Genomic DNA, 17125 nt, shown 5'->3' on the forward strand with positions numbered 1-17125 from the left:
CCCTCTCCTACCAGAGACCCTCGGGAAGGGCCTTGGGGCGAACAGGTGCAAGCTCCCCTGTCCCACAGGGTCTGCGTGGCACGTCAACCGCAGCTAGCTGACCTCTGACCACTCAAACCACCGTGGTCTGCACTGAGGCCTCTCAGCTTCAAACATACCTCCCTAGCAACAGAGGCTCGCGCAGGTCCCTGCTCTGGGCTCTCGCGTGGCCACCTGCGCTGGGCCGCGAGCTTCGTCTGAGCAAGGCCTGGCCCAGGCAGCCCGAGCGAGAACTCGGGAACGCGGCCTCCCCCGCAGGCACAAATGCAGAGTCGGCAGCAGAGCCCGCAGGGACCCAGCTGGGCCAAGGCCAGGTGAGGCTGCTGTGAGCTGGGGGCCAGGCTGGGAAGGGGCCTGGGGATTCCCCTGGTGGGGGGGGGGGGGCAGGGCCTAGGCTTATGCAAACGCCAGGCAGAAGTTCAGCCTGCTGCTGACCTCAGCGTCTTCCCAGGCAGAAAGCAGGGCGAATGAGGAAGTGTCCGCCTGCGCAGGAGCGCCCTGGAGCAGCTGTTGCAAGCATGGAGAAACCTGAAAGCCTGTGGCCGAGGCCCTGCGATGGGCAGGGAGGGGGCTTGAGAACTCGACCCTGGCCCCGGGGCTGCGGCGCCCAGAGCAGCAGTGATGGGGAGGCGTGGTCTCCGTGTGGGAGGCCCGGAACTCTGTCCCGAACTCCTTGGCTTCAGCACAGATCCACCCTGGCCATTGTAGTCATTTGGGGAATGAACCAACACATGAAGATTTGTCTGCCTTTCAAAAAAAAAAAAAAGGACAAAACTGACGCTCCCTAAAATCCAGAGAGCAGCGACAGGAGGTGGGCCCGTCTCCCACGCCACGAGTCCTCGCGGGTTCCTGTGTTCTCTGGATCTGGGGCTGGAGACCTTCTTCAAGACTCATTCATTTGAAAAGCAGAGCTCTTCCACCCACGGTTCCCTCCCTGGGCTGCAACAACCGGGCCCAGGCCACACCAAAGCCAGGAGCTTCTGGGTCTCCCATGAGCGCAGGGGCGCAGGCGCCCAGCCCGGCTGCTGCTGCCCCAGGCCATCCGCGGGACTCGACCCAGGGTCCATGCGGGACGCTGGTGCCGCAGGCTGTGGCGTTACCCCCATGCCACAACGCTGGCCCCTTCTGAGACTCAACTAGGATGTGGAGAACGGCGGGGGGACCACCCAAGGTCGGCCTGAACCTCTCGGCGGTGCCACACTGGGCAGGAGGAAGCGCCAGCTCCCTAAAGGCACTGAGTAACAGCACCACCTTGTGGTGACCTGGGCAAAGCCACGGCCCACAAGCCAACACGGACGCAGCACGCGGACGGGAAGGCAAAGCCACGGCCAGGTGGGCACAGGCGCCCACCCGAGGTTCACCTCGCCCCGTCCAGGTGCAACTCCTGCAGGACAGTCTGGGGAAAAATCACCCGAGGCCACAGTAACGTACAGCCACGCCCGACTGGCTTGCTTTATTGGAGGGCTCGTGGAGTTAACAACGTGGACAGCTGGGACCCAAGGTTGGGAAGAACACCCCCCCTCCCCATACATGCCCGCTGCCCCAAATAAAAAATAACCCACTGCGGGGGAGCGGGGAGGGAGCGCCGAGGCGGAGGGCAGCAGCGGAGGCCATGCGCGTGCTGGGCGGGCCGGAGGCGCGCTGCTCTCGTCACGCGGCTGTACAATCCACGGCCGCGCTCCTCCTCCCCTCCCCCCCGCCTGCCGCTGTGCGGTCCCAGCTCTTCCACAGGAGGCGCCAGGGAAGGGGCCGCACGCGGCATCACCGGATGGCGATGAGCCCCACGTCCATCAGCTTCTGGATCTTCTGTGCTATCACGGGGTTCTTCAGGTGTCTGTGGAGAGATTGCCGACGTGAGACTGCGCCCCAGCAGGCCCCACGAGGGGCAGGAGGGGCCTGCGTGGGCCTGCACACAGCGTGCTCCCAGCACAGGCCGCTCCCAGGTGCCTGAGCCACCGCGTGGGCCGCCAGCGCCCGCACCCACCCCTTGAAAGGCAGACGGAGAGGGGGACAGGAGACAAAGTGCCCGCCCATCTCTGGTCCACTCCCCAAACGGCTGCCATGGCGGGGATGGGCCGGGTGGAAGCAGGTGCCCTGCACTCCTCCCGGCCTCCCAGGTGGGCAGCAGAGGCCCACGCACTGGGGCCATCATCCACGGCCACTGAGTCAGCGCAGGGAGCTGGGCGGGGTAGCCACAGCTGACCAGCATGCCCACACGGGGTGCCAGCGCCCTAACCTGCTGCTTGTGGCCGGCGCCGTGGCTCACTAGGCTAATCCTCCACCTTGCGGCGCCGGCATACCAGGTTCTAGTCCCGGTCGGGGCGCCGGATTCTGTCCCGGTTGCCCCTCTTCCAGGCCAGCTCTCTGCTGTGGCCCGGGAGTGCAGTGGAGGATGGCCTAGGTGCTTGGGCCCTGCACCCCATGGGAGACCAGGAGAAGCACCTGGCTCCTGCCTTCGGATCAGCCCAGCTCCGACCGCTGTGGCCATTTGGGGAGTGAACCAGTGGATGAAGACCTCCCTCCCTTCCTCTGTAACTGCCTTTGAGATAAATAAATGAATTTGTAAACGAGTGCTACAGCGCGCAGGCCTGGGAGCCCGCTGCCCGCCCTCCGCCGCCCGGCTGCACGCACTCGCTCAGGGCCTGGGGGTCCTTCTGCATCTGCTCCAGGATGAGCCGCATGGCGGGGTCGCTCATGATCTGCTGCACCTCGGGGTCGGCCATGGCCCGGCGCTTCACGTCCTCGGGGCTGTCGTGCCGGTTGTACTGGGCCATCATGCAGCGCTGGTAGCCGTCTGCTGCCTCCTGCACTCCAGGGGACACGGGGGAGGGGTCAGCACCACGGGCGGGGCGGGTGACAGACGCATGCGCAGGAGCACGGCCAAGACTTGAGGAGAGAACAGACGAGCCGGCCCTGGCGGAGGGGAGGGAGCACAGGGAGCCCGGGCAGCCCCACCTTGCAGCTGGAGTCCAGGTCCAGCGCCTTCTGGTACACGTCCATGGCCTTCGTGTAGTCCTTCATGGCTTCCAGCGCGGCCGCCTTCCGCGTGTAACCCTTGACTGGACGACAGGGCGGGTGAGGCGCCGGCAGCCGCCGTGGGCCCTGCCCTCCCTCCACCCCGGCCAGAGGCACTTACTGAAGGTGGGCTCCAGCTGGATACACTCCTCGCAGTCCTAGGAGAGAGCAGGCACAGGGGTCAGGCTCCTCCCTGCAGGGCCGCCGGCGCTCCCGGCGCTCCTGGCGCTGCTGGCACTGGCAGCCGCTTACTCGGGAGCAGGAGACGGCCGGGCCCTGGGCCCAGCACCGCCATGGACCCCACCAGAGCACGGACACCCCACCCAGGACAGAGCCTGGACTGCGCAGGAGGCAGTGTCGGGTAACACCAAGGCGGGAGACTTCTGGGAGGACCCGAGCAGCCCACGACAGCGACGTGGGGCAGAGGTGTGGCTGCGACCGCCCGTCTCTGTACAGTCCCAGCGGCAGACGCCGACTCAGGACACCAACACTGGCAGTGGTGGCGGGGCCCGGGTGGGCCGGGTGCAGCACCCAAGTCGAGCTCCGGCTCCGTGTCGGATGCAGCTCCTGCGGAAGTGCCCTGCGCTCAGGGCCCGGCCGCCCACATGGACGACACGGAGTGAAGGCTCCCAGCTCCTCCTCACCCAGGCCTGGCGGCTGCAGGCAGCTGACAGTGAGCTCCCTCCCGGCTGCGCTTTTCAAGCCACTTTGAATCAACAGGCGAGTGAAACCTGGGAGCTGGCCTTGTGCTCAGCGGGCGGCGCACCCCGGTCCACGCCGGCAGCAGTGGACCCCAGCCGCCACACGGGGAGACCAGGACAGAGCTCCGGGCTCCCGGCTCCGCCCTGCCCGGGCCCCAGCTGTGGCAGCCATTTGCCATGTGGGCAGTCAATCAGTAAATGGAGAGCCGTCCCTCCTCCCTGTCCCTCTTTAGGAACAGGAGCCAGGCACTGAGGGCTCCGGACAGATGGCGCGGGGTCACCTTCCTGCCGCACTGGCCACGTGTCTGCCCGAGCAGCCAGTGGCACAGTGCCTCAGCGTCTCACACCACGGAAGACCCCACAGCGACCGAGCCGGGAGCGGGGGACGGCGGCCTGCCCGCGACCAGGTCAGACACTGGGCGGTGCACTGAGCAGGGGCGGCCACTGCGGGGAACACCGTGGGCTCTCAAACAAAACAGATACCCCGCACGCTTGCCTGTCGGCTCTGCCTGCCGGCCTAGGCTGCCAGGAACTGAGAGCAGGGATCGGAGGAGGTTCTGACAGCCACGTCCACAGCCGCACTAACCACGACGGCAGTCACGTGGCCTCAGGCGGGGGATTCGGACACACAGGCTGCTGTGCGCGTGGGCCGTGGAGACCCCCCTCCGCGAGAGGGACCCAGGCCAGCTGAGCGTCCTCACAGGAGCTTCCTGGAGTCCTCAACTGCCAGCAACAGCGGGGGGTGGCGAGCGGACGGGGAGGGGCCGAGTCACATCCCTGAGAACAGGTGAGCGGGCAACTCAGCACGACCGACCTAACGCCTCAGCGTGCACTGAAAAACGGTTCCGACGATGGAGACAAAGGTGGCGGGCAGGGCTCCTCCGCCCGCCATAACCCCGCTGCAGGCACGCAAGGGCGCCCGCCCCCCCACGCGGCCTCACCTTGAGCGCGAGCTGGAACTCCAGGAGCTTGGTGTAGCAGGCGGCTCGGTTGCTGTAGAGTTTGGCATCGCGGGGGTTCCGTTTGATGGCCTCCGTGTAATGCTTCATGGCCTGGGGGTAGTCCCCTGCAGACGCAGAACACAGGGCCTGAGCCCCCTCTCCCCATGGCCACGCCCCGCCCGCGCCCCCGCCCGCCCACGCCCACCTTTCTGGAAACACTCGTTGCCTTTGTTCTTCTCCTCCAGAGCGAGGTCAGGGTTGATGTAGGCCAGCCGCTCCTGCTCCTTCAGGATTTTCTCTGCCTGAGTAAACAAATTCCTGCCAAGAGTCACCTAAACCCCTACAACATCCAACCACCGGGCCACGTGGGATCCGCTGGGATCCGTTTCCAGAAAGCTCTGTGGGCAACACTGAATTCTGCCGCGCCTCACTGGGGGCCGGTCTCTGGGACCTCGCAGCCTGGAGCAGGGCCTGGGGTGAGCGCTGGCTCCAGTACCCGGATCCGGCCGTCCGCGAGGCTCCTGCTCTGAACCGGCCCTGCCTTGGCTGCTGTGTGCATTTGGGGAGCGAGCCAACCAGTGGACAGGAACCTTATCCTGTCTTTCAAATAAATACACATCGGGAAAGTCGTCCACACATCCCTCAGGATTGGGGTGGGGGAGGGGGGAGGGACACAGCGAGTGGTGCTGACACACAGCAGAGATGAGCGCGGAGCGGCCCGGGCGCACATCTGTGACTCCGGACCCCAGCACGGCACACGCCGCTCCACCTAAGAATGCTGAGTCATGATCAACCAGCCCTGGGGCGCACCGGCCCCAGCCTGAACACATCTCAGGTGGAAATCCTGGGGAGACGAACGCCACAGTGGCCAATTACTGCTGTGTCACCACCGTAAGTTACAGACAAAATCATACAAGGCGAGCAGAGCTACTACTCGACAAGACCTGGTACGTTCTGAAGTGCCGACCACGAGGAAGAGAAGCGCCAACATTCAGCCACCAAGCCCGCCCCGCCTCCCCACCCACCTGCTGGCACTTCTTGAGCACGTCGGGCGTCCGGTGCTCGGCCAGGGACTTGTTATAGAAGTGGATGGCATCCTTGTACTTCTCCTCTTTGAAGTAGGAATTGCCGATTCGGGCGTAAGCTCTGAGGAGGACGGGGGAGGGGGGAACGGTGTGCCGAGGGCAGAGCACGCACAGGGCAGCCCCTGCAGCAGAGCCGAGGCCAGCACCATGGCGTGGGCGCGCCGGTGGCTGCTGGTGGGCTCCCAGGCCCGCCTGTCCAGGCCCCAGGTCCCACGGCAACCCTTCTCCCCTCTCTCACGCACTTGGCGATCTGCCGGTAGTCCTCGCGGTTCTCCCTGCCCACGTCGATGGCCTTCTCGCACAGCTCCCGGCACCTGGTGTAGTCCCCCTTTTCGAAGTACACGGCTGCCAGGCAGGAAAGCGGGGTCAGTTCTCGCTCCTTCCCTCGAGAGGCCCCACCTCTGCCTGGCGCCGGGCTCACCTGCTTGGTTGGTGATGTAGGTCATGTTCGTAGGGTCCAGCTCCTTGGCTTTGTCGTAGTGCTTCAAGGCCACGTCAAAGTCTTTCTTCTTGTAGGCCTCATTCCCCAGCTCCTTCTCCTTCAGCGCCTGGACAAGGTTTGGAGGAAGTGAGTGCTGAGGCTAGCCCAGGCAGAGGGCCAGGAGACCAGGCACCTGCGACCTGGCAGGGACCGAGCACGGGCCACCAGCAGGTCTCTGCACACAGCCGGCAGCCCAGCTGGGAGTGCCGGTTTGAATCCAGGCTGTTCCGCCTCCCATCCAGCTCCCAGCTAACGCACTTTCCTTGGGAAAGCAACAGAGGATGGCTCAAGTTCTTGGGCCCCGTCACCAATATGGGCGACCTGGATGGAGTTCCAGGCCCCTGGCTGCGGCCTGGATAAGCCCCAGCCGTTGTGGTCACTTGAGAAGTGAACTAGCAGGTGGAAGATCTTTCTGTCTCTCCCTCCCTATAGCTCTGCCTTTCAAATAAACAAACAAGTAAATCTAAAAAAAAAAAATAATAAATAAACTAAAAGCACTTTCTGATTTGCCACCTACTCTCCTGTCAGAAAGCGCGGGCTGCTTTGGGGGGGTGGTTAAGTGGCTGCCTGCAACACCCACACCCCAACGCCGGTTCAAGCCCGAGCGTTCCACTCCTGATCCAGGTTGCTGCTAAGGTTCCTGGGAAAGCAGTGGAAGACGGCCCATGAGCTCGGGCCCCTACCACACGTGTGAGACCTGGATGGAGTGCTAGGCTCCTGGCTTCGGCCTGGCCCAGCGCTGGCCGTTGCAGGCACTTGGGGAGTGATCTAGTGGATGAAAGACCTTTATGTCACTCACCCTCTCTAACTGCCTTTCAAATAAATATTTTTCTAAAAAATGCATAAAATGAAAATAATGATGTAAAATTTCAAAAATGTTTGCTCAAGCAGGTTAAAACCATGGCCTGCAGCTCCAGCATCCCATATGGGCACTAATTTGGGTCCCAGCTGCTCCACTTCCGATCCAGCTCTCTGCTGTGGCCTGGGAAAGCAGTGGAAGATGGCCCAAGTGCTTGGGTCCCTGCACCCAACGTGGGAGACCCAGAAGTAGCTCTGGCCATTGCAGCCATCTGAGTCATCAACCAGCAGATAGAAAACTCCCCCTTTTTTCTTTTCAAATAAACAAATTCCCCCCAATTTTTTTTTTTTGCTGCAAAATGGTCTGATTTTTTTTTTTAACTGGCAGAGTTAGAGAGTGTGAGAGACAGAGAGAAAGGTCTTCCTTTTCCGTTGGTTCACCCCCCCCAGATGGCTATTGTGGCCGGCGCGCTGCGCCTATTTGAAGCCAGGAGCCAGGTGCTTCCTCCTGGCCTCCCATGCGGGTGCAGGGCCCAAGCACTTGGGCCATCCTCCACTGCCTTCCCGGGCCACAGCAGAGAGCTGGACTGGAAGAGGGGCAACCGGGACAGAACCGGCGCCCCAAGTGGGACTAGAACCCAGGGTGCCGGCGCCGCAGGCGGAGGATTAGCCTAGTGAGCCACGGCTCCAGCCCTGATTGTTTTAATTCCCTTTCCCACCAACTTTTTGATGTACCTCCTTAGTGCACGTTTCCAGCCAGCCCGGCTGCTGACACGACAGTGAGGAGGACAGACCGACCTGCTTCTTGTTCTCCGGGAGGTCCTCCTCCATGGGCTCTGGCTTCGTCTCCTTTTTGGGAGGTGGGGGTGGAGGTGCTGCTGCCGCCTCTTCCTCCTCGTCCACGCTGCCGAGGTCAACTCCAAGGAGGACGCTGAGCGTGGTCATGATCCGGGGGTCTTGCAGCTTCCTGACGTTGATTAAAAGATTAACCACCATTCCTGCCCGACGATTTTTTTTTTTAATTTTTATTTATTTGAAAAGCAGAGTTACAGGGAGAGACAGATGTTCCATCTGCTGGTTCACTCCCCAAATGGCCACAACCGCTGGAACTGGGCCAGGCTGAGCCAGGAGCCAGGAACTGCACGCGGGTCTCCCTCTGCTGCCCTCCCATGTGCATTCACAGAGCTGGATCAGAAGAAGTGGAGCAGCCGGGACTCGAACCAGAGCTCGTACGGGATGGCTGCTCTGCAGGGCGGCTTTCCCGCCCCCCCAACACCGGCCCCCACCCCAACAACTGAGCTTAACCTCCCATTCCCTGCGCAAGGCCAGCCTGCCCCACGTGGACGCTCCTCCTCTATCAAGAAAGGCCCCGGGGCGTCGTGGCCCCACGGTTCCGCGGCACCGAGACGTGGAGCGCAGGTCTGCTCCCGACCTCCAGCCCGCGCCCTGCTGACCCGTCTGGCAAAGAGGCAGACGGGTGCTTGAGCCTCTGCCACCAAACGAGACCCAGATGGGGTTCCTGCTCTCGCCCAGCCCGCCCGGCTGTCTCTGACCATTTGGTGACTGAACCAGTGGATGGGTAAGCACCTCTACAGCGCCACCTTTCAAATACTCAATCCTGGGGGTGGGGAGTGGATAGAGGGCTGCCAACGGTGTAAAAGTCAACCCTTTAAACCCCTGACTAGAATGGAGTCACCAGGGTCAGTTCAGTCACCTTCAGGTCTGGAGGCCAGCAGGTACGAGAAAAATGAGTTCCTATCGGCTGACCTCACTGACCTCGGGAGCCAGGGCTCAGACGGCAACAGGCCCCATGCAAGATACATACAGATCCGGGCCGGGCACCGTGGGGAAGCGCATTACGCTGCCGCCTGGGGCACCCCACCCAGTATTGGAGTCTGGTGCGCGTCCTGGCTGCCTGCTACCAACCCCGCTTCCTGCTAACGTGCTGGGAGAGGCAGCCGGCAGCTCAGCTCAGCTCATGCTGGTGGCCCTGTCCCAGCTGTTGTGTGCACCAGGGAGGTAACAAGCAGATGGAAGATCTCTTTCTCTCTCCCTATTTGCCTTAATCTTAATCTTTCAAAAATTTACTTGAAAGGTACAGTTACAGAGAGGAAAGACAGCCTTTTCCCTTGCATCCACTTCCATCACTCCCCCGAGGGCCGAAGCCAGGAGCTTCACGTGGTCCTCCCACGTGGGGGCAGGGTCCCAGGCACTGTGCCCAACTGCTGCTGCTCTCCCAGGCCATTAGCAGGCAGGGGGACCGGAAGTGGACCCCAGGACTTAATCCGGTGCCACAAGGTGCCCGCACTACAGCACAACGCCCACCCCTCAAATCACCCCAGCAGTGTGACTGTTCCTGTTGCAAAAATCCCAACAGGGAGCAGCAGGGCTCGTGTCCCTGCAACCATGGAGCTGGTCCCGCCCAGAACTGCGAGCAGGGGGAGGAGCCACACGCAGAGTGCAGAGACTCTGCTCACTGTAACACACGCTTCCACCGCCCCTCCCTTTTTTCAAAGACTTATTTATCTCAAAGTTATCTGAGTTACAAAGGAAGAGACAGAGGTCTTCCATCCACCGGTTCACTCCCCAGGTGGCTGCAACGGCCAGGGCTGGGCCAGGCTGAAGCCAGGAGCAGCAGACACGGTCGGCACCCACGTGAGACGCTGGCGTCACGGGAGCCAGCTTTACCTGCTGCACACAACGCCAGTCTCTCCCCGACCCTTGCTATAAACAAACCTTCACTGCTCTAACAGAAATCAACGGTGGAGGCTGGGAGGGAATGAGAGGTTTTGGATGCATAAGAAACAGGAGAGTGGGAATAGTTAATCAGTTGTGACAGGGACTCCAATCGAGATGTTAATGGGGAAACGGGGTGAGGGGCGCAGGGGGACTGTACCACGCCTCCCACTTTAAGACAGAAACCGCGGCCTGGCCCGCCCGCCCCGCCCCTACTCACGTGCCGAGGTCCGACGGCTTGTGCCGCAGCTGCTCTATGAGCTCGCGGTAGGTGGGGTCGCTGAGCAGCGCCCGGGTCCTGGGGTCGCTCTCCAGCTTCTGGTACAGATGGGGCATGTTGAAGGGGTTCATGACCTTCCTCTCTGTGGGGACACAGCGAAGCCACCTGTGAAACCCGTCCCTGCAGGCTACCTTCTAACTCGAGGACACGGCCAGGCGAGGAGCCGCGCCCGGCGCCCACCTGCCAGGCGGGCCTCCATGTTCTGCAGGCCCTCTTTGAGCTGGGGGTTGCTGGCTTCATGTTTCAAGCCCTCCTCGTAGGTTCGTTTGGCTTCTTCAAATCGGTTCAAGAACTCAAGAGCGGCTGCTTTTCTCGAATAGCCCTGGAGCCAGCAAAGACAAACACAAAATAAAATAAAGCAGCCTGGAGGTGAACTCCCAGAGACGACTCAAGACCCATCTACAAGTTAAGCAGCAAACTGACACTTCCACCTAGGCCACGAACAGGACAGGATGCCCCGGCTGAGGATCGAGACTGCCCCCCCCCCCCGCCCCCGGCCGGCAGCGGCTCCCTTCTCCCAGGACAGAGGACGGAGCCCAGGCCTCGCTGCGGACGAGCTGGAGCGCCGCCCCGGCGTACCTTGCCCCAGTCGGGCTTCAGCTCCACGGTCCTGCAGCCGTCCTCGTAGGCCTTCTGGTAGTCCCCTTTCTTGGCGTAGGCCGCGGAGCGGTTGCTGTAGAGCACATGGTTCCGGGGGTCTAACCGGATGGCCTCCGAGTAGCACCGCACGGCGTCGTCGATGTTGCCGGCACTCAGGGCCTGGTTGCCCTTCTCCTTCAGCTCGCTCACCTGTGGGCACAGCGCGCTCAGCGCCCCCAGGCCTTCCCGAGCCCCCCAGGTCTTCCCGAGCCTCATCACATCAGAACGGGAAGCAGCTTCATCCACCCCTCCGGCAGCCGGCAGGGCCGAGCGGGCCCCGCTCTAACCCGTCTCCCGGAGACGAGGGAGCCGCTCCCGGAGGGGCCCTTCCACGGACAAGCGAACCACGCGGCAGATTCCCAGTCCACATGACACGCCGGGCACAGGCCCCGCCCCTCGCGGGAAGCCAGCACCTGGATCAGCACTCGCGGCGCAGGGCCTGCAGGCTGTGGCGAGCTCCCCGGAGCTCAGGACGCCAGTCAGGGCTCCTCTGCCAGCCCCTCCTGTTCAGCCAGGGCGACGTGGCCACGCGCAGTACCGCCGTCCTGCACGGGGAAAGCTGACCCCTAGCTTCTTCCCCGGGGCCACACAGGGGACGGAGAACGCAGACCAAGGCCCTGCTTTGGTCTCCCGTCCCTGCCAATACTTAGAAGCAAAGGGTCGAAGAAAGCCAGGTTAGAAGGGTCCTAACCAAGGGGCTTCTTGCTGGAACCGCCCGGGGAAGGCCACCCGCCCCGGGCAGCCCACACCCTGAGCTCCCTCTGAAATGCATGGCATGCCAGAGCGCAGCCTGGAGTCCTGGTCTAGCTCTCCACTGACGCGCCGGGAAAGCAGCAGCAGGTGGTCCAGGTACATGGACCCCGGCACCCGCGTGGGAGACCCAGATGAAGCTCCTGGCCTTGGCATGGCCTAGCCCGGCCACTGGGAGCGAGCCAACAGATGGAAGACCCCTCTCTAACTCTACCTTTCAAAGGTAAAAAAATAAAAAAATAAAATACCAACACATTCCCTGGTATCAGGCCACGTCACAAAGTTACTGTACCACTCTGCCATTCGATGCCACCCCCAACCCCCACAGGGTATCCACGACAGAAACACACCAGGGGCCAGCGCTGGGGCGCGGTAGGCTAAGCTTCCACCACAGCGCCGGCATCCCACATGGGTGCCGGTTTGTGTCCCGGCACAGCAGAAGATGGCCCAAGTCCTCGGGCCCCTGCACCCGCGTGGGAGACCCAGAGTGGCTCCTGGCTTCAGTTCCGCCCAGCTCCGGCCATTGTGGTCGTTTGGGGAGTGAACCAGCAGATGCAAGACCTCTCTCTGTGTCTCTAACTCTACCTCTCAAATAAATGAATAAAATCTTAGAAAAAAAGAAAAAACTGCATTAACACAAAGGACTCTGGGCCCTCCGGGCACAGCACCCAGGAACTCTCCAAGAGGAAGGAGTGCAAGAGCCAGGGAAGAAGACAGGAAAAGGCCTAACAGTGCAGCAAGGGAGGGGAAACGCCAAGTCACAGAACTCTATGGTGAGGCAGCACCGCGATGCGGCGGGCTAAGGCCTGCCCGCAGCTCTGGCATCCCAGATGGGCGCCGGTTCGAGCCCCAGCTGCTCCACTCTGATGCTCTGTGCGGTGGCCTGGGAGAGCAGTGGAGGATGGGCCAAGTCCTCGGGCCCCTGCACCACGTGGGAAGAAGCTCCCAGCTCCTGGCTTCAGCTGGGCTCAGCTCTGGCCGCTGTGGCCATCTGGGGAGTGAACCAGCGGATGGAAGACCGCTAACTCTGCTTCTACTTCTCTCTTTAACTCTTATCAAATAAATTTAAATAAATCTTAAAAAAAAAAAAAAAACTGGTGCCCAGGGGCAGCTGAGGAAGCCTGGTGAGTTCCTGACCACGCGAGGAAAAGCAGTTTCCATGCAAGGACTGAGCTGCGGCACAATCCTCTAGGTCAGGACCAGCGTTCCAGCACATCCCGCGGAAGGGGTGCCAGCACACAGGACCGCAAACACCGCTTCACGCGTGTCACACAGGGGCTGGTGCTGTGGCGTAGCGGGTAAAGCCGCCGCCTGCAGTGCAGCAGCCCACAGGGCACCAGTTCTAGTCCCGGCTGCTCCTCTTCAGATCCAGCTCCCTGCTGTGGCCTAGGAAAGCAGTGGAAGATGGCCCCAGTGCTGGGGCCCTGCATCCGTGTGGGAGACCCGGAGGGGGATCCTGGCTTCAGATCGGTGCAGCTCCGACCGCTGTGGCCATCTGGGGAGTGAACCAGCGGATGAAGACCTCTCTCTGCCTCTCTGACTTCCCACAGCGGGATGCGCGCCCTGGTCGGATGTGCAAGCCTGCGGCCAGGGGCGGTGCAGCAGGCTAAGCCGCTGTGTGCAACACCAGCTTCTCCTGGGCTCTGGTTCCAGCCCCGGCCGCTCCACTCCCAGGCCAGCGCCCTGCGAATGCACCTGGAAAAGCAGAGATGGGCCCGCCAGCAGTGTGGGAGCCCCGGGCAGGGTTTCCAGCTTCTGGCCTTGGCCTGGCCCAGTCCCCGCCACTGTGGCTACTGGAGGAGTGGGACAGTGGATGGAAGATATTTCTGTGTCTCCCAGTGCATACAACTCTGCCTTTCGAACAAGCAAATAAACCTCTTTTCTTTCTAAAAGTACAGTGTACCCTGAGACGAGAAAGGTCCTTGTTTTAGACACCCACGGGGCAGGGCTGTGGGGTGGAGGGTTAAGCTGCCTGCAACACGGCAGCCCTGCTGGTTCGTGCTTGGGCTCTGCCCCCGCGTGGGAGCCCTGGCCTTAGGGCCACGCGGGGGTGAGCCGGCGGGTGGGCGCTCCCTCCCGCCGCCCCTGACTCTAACTTGTCCGCTCTGAGGTCTAACTGCAGGACGGACTTCACAGCCGAAATCCAAAACCGAGGGCCGAGCAGTCCCCCGGCGCTCTCGGGGCCTGGACTCGGAGGGGCGGGTGCTAGCGCACCTGGGCGCGAGCGCGGGCGGCAGGACCCCCGGCTTAGGCTGCAGTCCGCCCGTAATGGGCCCGCAGTGGGCGGCCCAGGAGAACCGCCCACAGCACCGACGGCCGCTTCTACACCAACAGACCAAGGGCTTCCAGTCCCCGCGCTGGCCCACGCCGGCCTGCCTCGCCCCGGACACAACACTACGGAGGCCCGAGACGGGCACCACCCTCTCCCCGTCCCGCTCCAGGTCAGCACGGGGCACCTCGGTCCCGGCCGCGCACGGGCCGCTCCAGCCCTGCCCACCGCGCCAGAACAAAGGCCCCCGCTGCAGGGGCCCTCCCCAGGCCACGGCGCCCGGCTCCCCGCTTTTTCCACCGTCAGTGGCCGCGGCCCCACGGCAGCCGCCTCGCGAGGTCTCGCGCGCACCTGCAGGCCCCCGGGGGCATCGCTTCCAACGCCGCAGGTCCACGGCTGGGGACGCCTCCCCGCGCGGTCAGACCCCGACTTCTCGGGCTGCGGCCGCACGTCGCACACGGACCCCGCGAGACGCCGGCCGGAGGGCACTCGTCCCCGCCGCCGGCCGCCCGGACCCCGACCTCGACGCAGCCAGGGAGGCCTCTCCTGCCCCCGGGGACCCCAGGCTGCAAAGTCCCTCGGCACCCCCAGCGCTCCCGTCCCCGCTCCCGGCTTTCCCCGAGGTCACCGTCCTGGGCGGCTTCCCCGTCCCCAGTCGCTGCCCGCCCAGGCCGCGACCTCCCCCGGCCGCGGCTCCTGCCCCTCGCCCACCCGCGGCTCGGCCTGCAGCCACCTCTCGGGAGCCCTCACGCCCAACTCAGGCCTCCCCCGGCGGCCCGGCCTCGCCACGGGCGGCCGCCGGCCTGCCCTCAGGCCGCGGCCCTCACGCCCTCGGCTCCCGCCGCCGACAGCCCGGCCCCGGCCCCGGCCGCCCCGAGCCGGTGCCCGCCCCGCCTCTCCGCCGGGCCCAGCCTCGGCCGGTGCCCGAGCCGTCTCGGGCACAGCCCGCCCCTCCCCCTTCACCTGCTCCATAGTCCGGCCCGGAACCCCGTTGAATCGAACCCGTCCGCTCCGCGTTCCCAGCCGCACGCGCCGCCTTCTGGAACCTACTAGAAGATGCCAGGACCCCGGCTCCCGCCTCTTCCTCGCCTGCTCACTGGCCGAGCGCCTCTAGGGGGCTCCCTCTGCTCCTCTGCAATTGGCTTGAAGTCCAGCCTATCATTTTCGCTTTTCTTTCATTGGTCGGAGACCAGTAATCCCGTCAACCCGGCCTTCCCCGCACCTCCTGATTGGCTCTCTCGGGCAATCCCCGCCCATCTCAGGCCCTGTGGATGGAGGGAGGGGCGTACGTCTGCGACTAGGATTGGCTGGTTGGTTTGTCAATCGCGGTCGAGCTGGCAGCGCCCATTGGTTCTGTTCTTTCTGGAAATTTCCACCTTTCCCATTGGGCTGCCAGACTCCATGAAGGAACCGCCTTCACAAGAAAAAAAATTTCAATTGGGCGGAGACTTGCCAACACTTTGCGTTGATAGGTTTAAACGGCTGCCCGTCAAAGAGCGGGTGCCGGGTGTCGCACCGCCGGTGGTTTGTGGGAGTTCGGGGCTGCCCTGAACGCCCTGTTGCCGGGGCTCTGGGGACTGCGGCTGCCTCCGGCCGAGACGACCCTGTCCTCGCGTGGGCCTGGGGCGCGACTGTCTGCGCCGGCGCCGGGAGAGCGGCTCGGCCCGTGAGCGCCAGTGCCCGCGTTTGCGCCTCCGGCTTCGGCCCACCTGTTAGACCCTGGGTCTCCCCGAAGTGCGCCGTGGCCGAGAAGGCGCCGTGGCTTGGGCCGGACGCGGGCATTGGAGGCCGCGGCCGGGGGTCCAGCCCCAGGGGGTGGGGTGGGGAAGGCGGGAGAGAGATGAGTCTGGGTTTGGTGGGTGCTTCTGCGTGCAGGCCCCGTGTGTGGTTCGGGGAACTGGATGGGTTCGCGCGAGGACCGCCCGGGGCCCCGCCACATCCCAGCTAGTTCCAGGTTCGAGGCCCAGCGCCGCACCCACGCCCCGCGAACGCGCGCCCTGGGGTAGCAGGCGCCCGCGCGTGGGACCCAGGTGGACTCCCCTCTCAGCTTGGGCCTGGCTCAGTCCCAGCTGCAGGGGCTCTGGGGGAGGGAACCAGCTCGGGGTGGCGTGGGCGCTGTCTCTTGCTCTTTGCCGCTGAACGCGGGTCCGTGTCCCGCCTGTGCCGGTGGCCTCTCGGCAGACCCCTCCCTGTGCAGGCTTTGGGGTGCGGCTCGCTCAGTGTCGGGCCAGCCTGCTTCCCTCCGCCGGTCCCCTCGTGGTTCCCGCTTCCCCCCGGCCCTGCCATCTCCAGGCTGCGGTGCCGCCCCCGGCAGGCACCCGGTACATGGCTCTGCCGGCGCTGGGCTGGGCGTGAGCCCCACCGGAGGGGCGACGTGGGCGTGGGTGCCGCGGTCCGGGAGGCCCCGGACGGCCTGGAGCCTCTTTCCCAGAGTCCAGCCCGCAGTAGGCACTTGTCAGTTCACGGAATGTGCCTGGACAAGCTGTCCCGTGTCAGGGGTCACGGTGGGCTCAGAACTCCCTTGGTGGGGCCGGGCTGTGGTGGAGCAGGCTAAGTCTCTGCATGAGGCGCCGGCATCCCGTGAGGATGCCAGTTCAAGTCCCAGCTGCTCCTCTTCCGGCCCAAAGCAGTGGAGGATGGCCCAAGTGCTTGGGCCCCTGCAGCCGCGTGGGAGACCGGAAGAAGCTCCTGGCTCCTGCCTTTGTGGCCATTTGGGGAGGGAGCCAGTGGATGGAAGGCCTTTCTATGTCTCTGTAACTACCTCCGGAAGAAATAAGTAAAAATCTAAAAAAAAAAAAAAAAAGCCCAGTGTGTGTGCTGGAGCAGGGGTGGTGATACATTTTCAAGAGGGAGGTGGGAGACCGGGCGTCAGCGCGGGGCGGTGGGGGCCTGGGGAAGGTGGGGAAGTGGGGAGTCGGGGCGATGGGTTAAGTTCCTGAGCTGGAGGCCCACCTGCTGGTCATCCTATCCCTAATCAGATGACCCATCCCCTTCCCCGGGGCCTGGGGGCGGCGCGGACAGCAGAGCTGGGTGTGGAGTTCCCCTTCCAGATAACGGGTAAAGCCGCCGCCTGCAGTGTCGGCATCCCACGTGGACGCCAGTTCTAGTCCCGGCTGCTCCACTTCCAGTCCAGCTCTCTGCTATGGCCTGGGAGAGCAGTGGAGAATGGCCCAAGTCCTTGGGCACCCACGTGCAAGACCCGGAAGAAGCCCCAGGCTCCTGGTTCAGATCGGGCCAGCTCCCGCCATTCGGGGAATGAACCAGTGGATGGAGGATTTTTCTCTCTCTGCCTCCCTGTAAGTCTGCCTTTCAAATAAATAAATAAAAACTCTAAAAAACAATTAAAAACATCCCCCTTCTTACCTTTCCCTGTCCACTCCCTACATGAAGC

The 17125-nt window shown here is 63.5% G+C and overlaps 1 protein-coding gene across 2 annotated transcripts; it reads right to left on the reverse strand.

Annotated features, from left to right (window-relative positions):
- Positions 1-1467: 1467 nt before the first annotated feature.
- On the reverse strand, positions 1468-14920 carry STIP1 (stress induced phosphoprotein 1). 2 transcript variants are annotated; one of them, XM_089325462.1, is made up of 14 exons: positions 14785-14920; positions 10656-10865; positions 10257-10398; positions 10017-10158; positions 7859-8027; positions 6203-6329; positions 6024-6126; positions 5722-5842; positions 4902-4998; positions 4697-4821; positions 3176-3212; positions 2995-3098; positions 2671-2843; positions 1468-1873 (listed from the first exon to the last, which is right to left on the reverse strand). In XM_089325462.1, the coding sequence occupies exons 3-14, from the start codon at positions 10273-10275 to the stop codon at positions 1801-1803; spliced, it is 1290 nt and encodes a 429-aa protein (XP_089181588.1). In that variant the 5' UTR covers positions 10276-10398; positions 10656-10865; positions 14785-14920; the 3' UTR covers positions 1468-1800. The 2 variants fall into 2 exon arrangements, with proteins under 2 accessions (XP_089181588.1, XP_002724228.2); XM_002724182.6 differs by lacking the exon at positions 14785-14920 and adding an exon at positions 14698-14765.
- Between the last annotated feature and the right edge of the window lie 2205 nt (positions 14921-17125).

Source organism: Oryctolagus cuniculus, chromosome 1 (assembly GCF_051225735.1).
Source record: "Oryctolagus cuniculus isolate XC-2025 breed Fujian yellow rabbit chromosome 1, ASM5122573v1, whole genome shotgun sequence".
NCBI classification, from domain to species: Eukaryota; Metazoa; Chordata; class Mammalia; order Lagomorpha; family Leporidae; genus Oryctolagus; species Oryctolagus cuniculus.